The sequence below is a fragment of the Glycine soja genome, chromosome 12 (genome assembly GCF_004193775.1).
Source record: "Glycine soja cultivar W05 chromosome 12, ASM419377v2, whole genome shotgun sequence".
NCBI classification, from domain to species: domain Eukaryota; kingdom Viridiplantae; phylum Streptophyta; class Magnoliopsida; order Fabales; family Fabaceae; genus Glycine; species Glycine soja.
The window spans coordinates 41451281-41461657 of record NC_041013.1 but is presented as its reverse complement, the minus strand read 5'-3'; the positions used below and the strand labels follow the sequence as shown (position 1 = coordinate 41461657).

General features: G+C 36.4%; 1 protein-coding gene across 1 annotated transcript; it reads left to right on the top strand.

The window, feature by feature from the left end:
- Positions 1-4294: 4294 nt before the first annotated feature.
- On the top strand, positions 4295-9540 carry LOC114378100 (trihelix transcription factor ASIL1-like). Its single transcript, XM_028336639.1, has 2 exons — positions 4295-5364; positions 9250-9540. Exons 1-2 carry the CDS (start codon positions 4455-4457, stop codon positions 9261-9263), a joined length of 924 nt encoding a protein of 307 aa, XP_028192440.1. The 5' UTR covers positions 4295-4454; the 3' UTR covers positions 9264-9540.
- The last annotated feature ends 837 nt before the right edge of the window (positions 9541-10377 follow it).

Below are 10377 nucleotides of genomic sequence, written 5' to 3'. Positions count from 1 at the left end.
AACGGAAACATATTTCGGTTGTACATTTTTTTTAATAGTTTGACAAATAGAAATAACTTATGTATTAAATCAAATTTCATAGAAAATGTCTGTTACATATTGACATATATATTCATAAAATTAATTGAATACACATTAAACGTTTAAAATTATTTCAATTCATAGAAATGTCTACTACATATTGAGATCATGTACTAAGTTGAAAGCTTGCATGTGTTTCATGTAAGGCCTTTGCCATGAATAGGTTTTGGGCGTGTAGTATCTTCTCCATTGTTGTACAATAGGATGCAACAAACAATTATCCTTTAAAAAAATTACATGATCATACAAAAGAATGAGTTAGCAAATGAATCAGTATTAGCTTACAAAAGTAAATAGTATCTTTAGTGGATAATACATATTTGCACAAAGTGATTTTCATTGACAAATTCAATTGCAATGAGACAAAATACAGCTGGTGTAGGACTCCTAAGTGGAAAGAAGGTCCAACTTCCAGCCTAGATAAATGGTCCAATACAACATTATACCAGGATATTAAACCTGTGCTTAACCATATTTATGTTTTTCTAAAATGAAGGTTTAATTGTCGTATGCTACAAGACAAACATGTTATTCATTGCAACCCAACAACTACACAAATCTCCCATGTTATAATGAAGCAACCTCTTCAATCTGACATGTGTGCCTTCAACCCTATTATTTAACAAAATGAAATGTAAAAAATGCTACAATTAACAAAATTAAATGTTAAAAAAAATCAATGTCAACAAATTTATGTACCTATTTGTTGTTATGTTTCCAAGATGCATGACCCGATCAACCCATGCTTGTACAAACTTCTCCTTAAAAGGCGTCAACCATGTATTTTGGACATAGTCAGCAAATACTTTATAACGTGTGCACTGGTTTATAAAGCTTTTCAAGCATTCATAATATGATTCTTCATCCGTAGACTAGCAATAATTCTCAAGCATCTATGATATTTTGCCACTCTTCAAACTTATCCACGTAGATTTTGTATTTTGCGTTGATATTCTTTGTAATGTGGAACAAACATAACAAGTTGGTTGAAGAAGGAAACATAGTCTCTAATGCGTTCATGAAAACAAGATCCCTATCAGTGACAATAACGTAAGGCGACACATCATCTTTCATAAACAATTCTTTCACCTTACTTAAAGCCCATTCAAAATTATTTGTTCTCTCATAACTTAAATAAGTAAAGGCAACAACAAAAGTCATGTTTGTTGAAGTGATACCAACAATTTCCAATAACGGAAGACGATATTTGTTTATCTTGTAAGTTGTATCACAAATCAACATTGTTGGAAATAAATTTGGGAGCTTGATGAAATCTGGATGTGCTCACAATCTATCTTTGATGACATCTTCATTGTCTAGCCGTCTAAACCAGTAAACATATTTGTCGTGTTCTATCAACTTCATGAGATGTTGTATTTTCATTCTTGGCCCCTTTTGCTCAAGACGATGTTTCTATCAACATTTTTTTGATCTTGATATTTCATTGTCAATAAATTTGACTAGGCTTCACCATGTTTTTGGTCGATTGGTTAACCACAATTTTTTTCACTGCTTAAACGACCGACATATGAATGACCAAATAATGTTGTCATCACTTTATGGTTATGGACCATATTCTATAGTAAGTCTCCACCATATGGTTCTCACAAACCTCCATTTTAATATAAAAGGGCACTCATATTTTTTGGTTTCAGTGGTCTTGCATACTAACTTGTCTTTGTATTGTTTGTACTTCCCCCCCCTTTCGCAACTTGATATAACATTTTTTTTATTTCTAACTTTTGGATCACAACCACAAACCGGTGCTCCTTTCCCACACGTCAAGCTCAATTTAACAAATCCTAAAGCTCTTGAAAAACCTAAAAGAATAAAAAAAATTATTCAATAAAAAAACACAAGGCTTCAAAAAACACAGACATAAAAGTCATGAAATACCTAATCAATCATGAAATAACTAGAAAATTCGGGATAACTAGGTTGCGATTGCATATCAGTGTCATTATTATCATTCCCCAAAACAGTATCATTAGGCTCAACTCTATATAAAAGGCCGGGTTGGTAAAAGAAACATTGACTTCCGTCATCTATATTTTTCCATCCAGTTGACATTGTAACTTCATCAAATCATTGACCTACATGAAAACAAAAAAACTGATTATTTCAAAAGAAAAATTGTTTGATGCATAATGTGTAGCACAATGGCAATCCTTTGTGTTACAATTTATGTAACATAACAAAATCATGATTACATTTTGTTACATAAATTGTAACATAATGGAATCATGATTCCGTTGTGGGATGATTTTGCAACACAACAGAATCGTGCTTCCATTGTGCTGTAAATTATGCAACATAACGAAATCATGATTTTTGTTGTGTTGTTAGAAAATTAGGGAGAAAAATGGAATCATGATTCCGTTGTGCAATGTTGTGATACTAGAAGCAAACAAAAAATACATAAGCAGTAGATGAATGCGTGTGGGAAGGGGGGAAATAAGAAAGGAAGGAAGGAAGGAAGAGAGTGAAAAGGGAAACAAGGATGGAAAAAGGAAGAAAGTGTGGGGTGGGTGCCAATATGAGGGGAAAGAGAATAAATAATATTTTGGTAATTGTGCTTTAATGGTAGGGGTCAAAAGCAATTTTGGAGGGACCAATATCAATTCCCAATTATTACATGATTGTTGCACGAATAACACGTTTATAAATAAAAAAGGATGCAAGAAGAAACCAAGGTTTGTTATTTGCACTCATTTTTTCCTCTTTTTGTTCTCCAATTTTTCTTTTCATTCTTTCTTTCTTGTAACTTTTTTTTTTCTCTTTCCTTCTACTCTACTCTTTCCTCACATCATTTTCGACTTCTCTCCAACTAAATATGAAGTAGTTTGCATTGTATATTCTTATACGATGAAAACTAATTTTTATTTTGTATTAAAAAAAATAACACAATTGAAGCTTGTTTCCATTGTGCTACCAACAAAATTAACATAATGAAAATATGTTTATGTTCTTTTATAAAAAAAAAATTAACACAATAAAAACTATTTTTGTCAAAGATATTTTTATGAATTTTTTTTTTAAAAAAGGTGCAAAGTTCTAAAAGCAAAAAAAGAGGAGTTAAGATAACATGGGCCAATGCAATCCCCATCAGACCCAAACTTGAACCCAAAGCCCATAGTATTTATCCCTTGGTTTATGCTTCTTGCACGTCCCAACTTTATGTGAGTGGACAAAATTGTCCTTAATGAGGATGAGCCATTACCATGAAAGCATCAAGGAAAGGATCCGAGTCTCTGCCTCGTGCGGTGGCTTGGGAGGTTTCTAACGAAGTGACACTGGCAACAACAATCATACTATTTGAACCCAACCATGATGTTACTAGAGCCAACATGGCCTTTCTCCAACCATGACGTGGGGAAGACGACGTCAACTATCCCCAACAACATTGACATCAATTGCTTTGCCATTGCGCTCTTTGCTTAATGTGCTACCACAAGGATCCCTTCCATGGCCTTCCTCCCAGCTAACAAGTTTCATTTTGGAACCCTTTATGAGATTGAATAAGGCAACAACATCATCCTGATTTTGATTGTGAGGCTGAGAGTGGTGACATTTGGTAATATGCAAAACATCACATTTAAATATGTTTCGAAAAACATAATCCCCAACATTCAAATACATTCCAGAACTAGTATTTTGAGTCTTTTTTTTCAAACATGTTTCTGGAATAAGAAATCTAGAATAGCTATTCCAGAACACTAATTAGTATTTAGAATAGTCTATCCAAAACAGAAATTGAAATCCATAATAGCTATTCCAAAAATGACTACACATATTCTGGAAAAGGCCTTTCCAGATGTGTAAAAAATAGTGTATTCTAAAAAGGCCTTTCCAAAATAGGGTCAAGTTTTGTTAGGGTGCAAGGGCTTGGGTGGAGGTGAAAGACTATCATGTTGGAAGGAGTTGCTAGGGTTGGGAAGGGGCTTTGCGCATTGGGAGTATGGAGGTAATGGAGGGAGGTGTTAGGAACTTAGGGTTTGGAAGGGAGTACACACGACTAAGGCATCAATCCTCGTTGAGGACAATTTTGTCAACTCACACAAAGTGGGACGTGTTGGAAGCAAAGTGAGACGTGCAGGAAGAATAAGCCTTTTTTCTTGTATCCAAAGCTCATCACGAGTCAAACAATTCGCAATTGATGTGGGCCTACAAAAATTCCCCTAACCTACCAAACAAAAAATTCCATAAAAAAAAACAGCTTCCCGCACATTAATCGCCAAACGTCGTATAGCACACATAGAACATAACATAGGCAAAGGTTCCTCAGACTCACCGAACTCACCGTAACACCAAACAACCACCACCACCACCACCACCGTCAATCCAAAAGCAAACCCCCAACACCACCCTCCACCATGGACTCCATCGCCGGAGCTCCACCCCACGCCGACGTCACCCCTCCGCCGCCGCGGCCGTCGCCGTTCCCCGGCCGGGAAGACTGCTGGTCGGAGGAGGCCACGTTCACCCTCATCGAAGCGTGGGGACAGCGCCACCTCGAACTCAACCGCGGCAACCTCCGCCAGCGCCACTGGCAGGAGGTCGCCGACGCCGTCAACGCCCTCCACGGCCACGTCAGCGCCAAGGCCCGCCGCACCGACGTCCAGTGCAAGAACCGCATCGACACGCTCAAGAAGAAGTACAAGATCGAGAAGGCTAGGGTTTCCGATTCCGGCGACTCCGCCACCACCTGGCCCTTCTTCCGCCGCCTCGATTTCCTCATCGGCGACAATTTCCCCGCCAAAAAGCCCTCCCCTCCGCCGCCGTCCTCCGCCGGAGTAACCCGTCGGAGCACCCCCCCGGCCAAGTCCCCGCTGTGGCCCGTCATTCCCGTCGGCCCTCGATCCGGCACCAAGAAGCGGCCGGCGCAGGCGAAGCCGGCGTCGGCCTCGCCAGATAGTGTCGCCGACTCGTACTTCCGCCGGAATTTCTCGGTGTTCGCCGCCGCCGCCGCCGCCGCCGCGGCGGAGGCCGACAGCGAGAATTCGGATGGGTCAAAATGGAGCAGTGGGAGTGAGAAAGGGACGATGAAGAAGAAAAGAGGAAGAGGAGATTGGGAATTTGGGTACAGAGAGATGGCAGAGGCGTTGGAGAGGTTTGGGGAGATTTATGAGAGAGTGGAAGAAGCGAAACAGAGGCAAATGGTGGAGTTGGAGAAACAGAGGATGCAGTTCGCCAAGGATTTGGAAACCCAGAGAATGAAACTCTTCATGGAAACGCAGGTTCACTTGCAGAAAATCAACCGCTCCAAACGTTCTTCTGCTTCTGGTTAGTTATTAGCCTCTCTTTTATTCCATGTCAATTTCTTAAATGAGACCTTTTTTTTTTTATTGATTGGTTTACCTTCTTAATTTCTTCTTTTATAAGTTTATTTAATGTTGTTGTGCGTTACTATTGGTTGCATTGTGTTGTTATTTATGTGCTATTGTGATTGATTGTAATTACTCTGCTTGGTTAAAGGTAATAGTATTTTACTATCATGTTGTTAATGATTCTCATAACTTGTATCTGATAGAGCATGATGATACACTTTTGCTATGGAACTTTCTTGAAAAAGTGTTTTCTCCAGATATCTTTTGTTCGTTTAGAGTGCTACCCGGGGTTTCATGAAATGGAGGCATTGGCAAATGGCAATATCTATCTTTTTTTTTTTTTTAGCTTAATGCTTCGTTGCTAATAAGACAGAAATGGCTGAATAATTGAATTCCACGTAACCCAAACACAATACACAAATACATGTTTGTACTCATAACTCATTTAAAGCGCTCGTCCTGGCATATGTAACTCCCTCACCAATCCAAAAAAAAGAAAAAGCCCATAGCATTAATAATGTATTTTGTCATTTAACTTCAGATCTATTTGTCACATTTTTTAAAAAGAAAAGGTCAAAGCTGAAAATGTTGGTATGAGAAAACATTTTTCTATTTACTATACAGAGGTCAAAACATCCATCTGTCTATTGCCTAAGAACTTTTGCCTCAGGACTTTGGTCAGAAAGAGCTGCAAGCCTATTTTCGTTTACTTTTTCTGTTTTTCTTTCTTCCGAGGGGGAGGGTGGTTGGCATTTGGGAGCACTGCTATGTTCCCTTGATAGAAGAAAATCAGTGATGGATACCTGATAGAACCCCAATTCAAGAGAAGACAGAAGATTTCTTATTTATTGGAAAGGAACTTACATTTGGACCCCTTGTAATCCCATAGAAAAGCTCCTCAGAGAAACTATTTCTGTCACAAAATGATCCAAAATGACTAACTGCCTGGCATAACAACCTTCAAAGTCAGCCTCTAACTCATGCCCTCTACACCCTTCTGTTTCCTATGGGCGGGTGTGGACCTTTCAAATATTGGGTTTGTTGTGGGAGCTCAATACTCATCCATGCCTTGTTCAGCCTTACTCTCAGTATTCTCCTTCAGTGCTCTATCACATCCTGCCACTGGAAGAACAACCTTGTCCCCAAGATTGAGAGGAGGAAATTGACTGTGCAAGATCAGTTCATCTTCCCCAGTAGCATCTTTATTAGCCCCCCTGCTGTCTCTACTGGTCAGTAGGATTGATTTCGGTTTCAAAAAGTCATTCACTTCTAACATAACTGCCCCATCAGATAACCCCTTGAGTTGCTGTGGGTTTCCCTTCTGCACAAAGTTCATAGTCATCTCTCTCTAATCCATCACCACTTTCCCCAAGTGTCCTTTGTCGTCACATGATAAGCCCTCCAGCACCTCCTCCATGTAAACAAGCCTCTCCACATCTCGGGCAAACTTCATCACCTGAGCTCAAATACACCGGTTGAAGGTGCACACCTGTAACCGTAAATCTGGGCAAAGTCCTCCCATGAAGTAGCCGAGGTATTGCTCGTCCAGAAGCCGACCCACCTAAGACAATATGTATACAAATTCTACTATATGTACTCGTCAACACTTCCACTTTGCCGGAGATACATCAACTCTTTGAATGGATTATCATGTCAGGCCCCCCTGTACCTCTCAATCATGGCTTGTCTCAGCTCAAGCCATGTCAAGTGGTCCTCAGTCTCATACAACGAGTTAAACCAATGGATGGTGGACCCTTTCATGTTGAGTTTTGTCAGCTTGACCTTCACTTCCTTCGATGTACGCTGCACTGCACTTCAAATTAAGTTCCACCCATGTGATCCATCCCACCAGGTCAGTACCATCTAACAAGGGCAGCTCCACCTTCCTTGCTGCCATCCGATACTCAACCAATGAATCGCCACAGTAAAACTATGCACCTCCTCTGCCACTATGCCCTTCATCAATAGAGCGTCGATCCAGTAGCTTGGCCATCTCCAACATCAAAGATTGGTGAGACTCGGTTGCTTGAACGAATCCTCCAACACAGTAACCTTAGCTACCAACGCCTCAACTCTCTCAGTCATCTTCGGTGGCTTGGACAGTTCCCTCCAACGAATCCGACAGGTCGGACCAATTGATAGAACCCCAATTTAAGAGAAGACAAGATAGAACCCCAATTTAAGAGAAGACAAGATAGAATTATTGATTGAAAAGGAACTGTTACAAGAGAGGAAGCCCATGTAATCCCAGAGCAAAGCTCCTCAGAGAAACTATTTCTGTCACAAAATGATCCAAAATGACTAACTGCCTACCCTATTCCCTCCACTCTCCCTATATCATGCTGCCTGGCATAAAAACCTGCCAATTGCCAAATCAGCCTCTAACTAACTAACTCACTTTCTCTACACCCTTCTGTTTCCTATGGGTGTGGTGTGGACCTTTCATATATTGGGCTTGTGCCAGTTGGAGCCCAATACTAATCCATGCCTTGCTCAGTCTTATTCTCAATGTTCAGTGCTCTATCAGATACACTTTAGTACTTCCGATTGTTAATGATTAATTGACAGATACCAACTACTGTGTACAGCACTGAAATGATTATCTATATAAAAGAAAAACTATCTGAAACATATTTTATGTTAGTCATACATCATAGAGTATTAGAGTTCAATTAAAATAAATTTAACCTAAAGACTATTCAATGTTGTTTATTCAACACTTTCTTGTGTTTATTATGATTGTTGTTAAGAATATTATGTATTATCAGTCAACTGGTTAGGTTTCGAACCTATAATTGCGATGGATAACTGAAATTGTGTTATAGTATTCTTTTTGCAAGTATCTTTTTCTAACGCTCTAACGCAAGATTTGAGCGCCCCTGCATGTTGATGTTATGATTGCTCATTATCAATATTCAATACTGTGATGGGTATGCAATAATTGTAAATAAATTAGAAATCTTGCTGTCTCAGAAAATATTGAGAATTTCACTTCATCATTAACTTCATCATTATAATCATCATAATAATATAGCTTTTTATTTCTCTAGGTTTTTTTTTTCTAGGTAAATTTTAGCCAATATTTTAAAGATAATTATTAAAGATTTAAAAATAGAAAATATTAAACGGAAAGTAACATTTGTTGTTTCCTATACTTTTAAACTAATTGTTATACCCGTGCTTTACATGGGTTATCTATCAATTAAAATTAATAATTTTAATATTTCTCTTATTAATTAAAATTATTTATATATATGAAAATAAAAGAATAAAATACATCATCAAGATCCAAAGAAAATAAAATATTTTTAAAAAACATGAGAGAATGAAATAGTTTCAAATAAACTTATAAGTTGCATACCTTTGATGAAATATACATTTTTTATTTTCATTTGAATTGATTTTTTATAGCAATATATTAATATTTCTATTATACTTTAAATTATTTAACATTTTCAAATTTCAATTGAAAATAGTTACATTCTTTTTATTCTTTCAATAATACATATATTTATTGATATTGTAATATTTTATTTTAGAATTATTTTGATAATTTCATATTATATTTTAACAGCGAGAGGCATTATTATATTATATTTAAATAATATGATATTATTATTATAAGAAGGTAAAATTGCTGTGAGGGGAACTTTTGGGCTGGAATATGCACTCACTAATTAGCTAGAACCTTATTTCTATTTTCTATTACATGGTTAAATCCTTCTCAATCTTAGCATAGGTTTCAGTTTTCACCGATGTGACTTTGATTTATTGTGTATTTTTGTCTTTGCCTTGTTTGTGGTTCTCAATCTAATGGTTACATATCTCTGCCCCAAAACAGACAATGTTTCGTAGCAAGCGGTGATAGAGATTCTGATTGAGAAGAATAGAGAGATATTAGCATTGGACATGGAAGCATCTTTAGCCTTTCTTTTTTGATGAAAAAGGAATTTACGTTAGGTATTTTCACAGTAAGGTTCAAATTTGGTTGTGTCTAGAATTTTAATAGTGCAACTTTCATTATGTGCAGTAAATTTACTTTCTTTCTCAACTAAGAACACAAGAAAAATGAGAAAAGGGATTGTGAATAGCTATTCAATTGGAGCTTCCTTTTATGTGTGTTTTCCCAAAATTTTCTGGTGCTATATTCGCAATTTTTATTTTTTTTACCGTGATAATTGGTTGTATACAGGAAGTTAGGGTATCTCCAGTAGTGCACTCTTCAATTTGGTTCTTAATTTACTATTGGTGGATTTTATTATACCACATCTGACTTAAGAATTTTAGCAATTTTTTTTACTTAATGATGAAACATGTAAGAGAAGAAAATAATAAGGTAAAATGTTGAGTTAAAATTAACCTATGCACTTTAGTTTTTGAAGATGAAAGAGCTTTCGTAAATTTAACTGCATAAATTGATTTTAATTTATGAATAAGTTCAATTATTATTTTTATTTTATGGAAAATAATTTCTAAACATGATCTAAATCTCACGTGTGATTCTATATCTTTATATTTTTTATTTACATTTATTTTTATTTTAAGATAATAGCTCCTTTGCATTTTTATTTATCATAATTTTTAACGACAAAATCAATATATTAAAAATATAGTAAATTTATTTCAATGATTTTTTAGAAAACAAGTTAAACATCTAACAAAAATAAATAACATTATATAATTAAAATGAAATTTAAATTCCATCATCTTTGCGTTTGAAATGTTTTTAAATATGATTCATCAAGTATGCTTAAGTTGGTGATGATGTTTTGTTTGACAAAAGTGTTGTTTACATTGTAATTAGTTATTAATTCAAATTAAATCAAATTGTATATAATTTTTATGTTTAATTTGAATGATATTTTAATAAAATGTTTAAATCATTCTGGAAACACCTCTAACTCAAACTGTTTCCCACAACTTGAATCTCCCATCTACGTTAACCACTTCCAAAATTTTGCTTTTGAAT

What these genes read in the sequence shown, in the direction of transcription:
- LOC114378100 (XM_028336639.1), top strand. Translation starts at nt 4,455, where the DNA reads ATGGACTCCATCGCCGGAGCTCCACCCCACGCCGACGTCACCCCTCCG.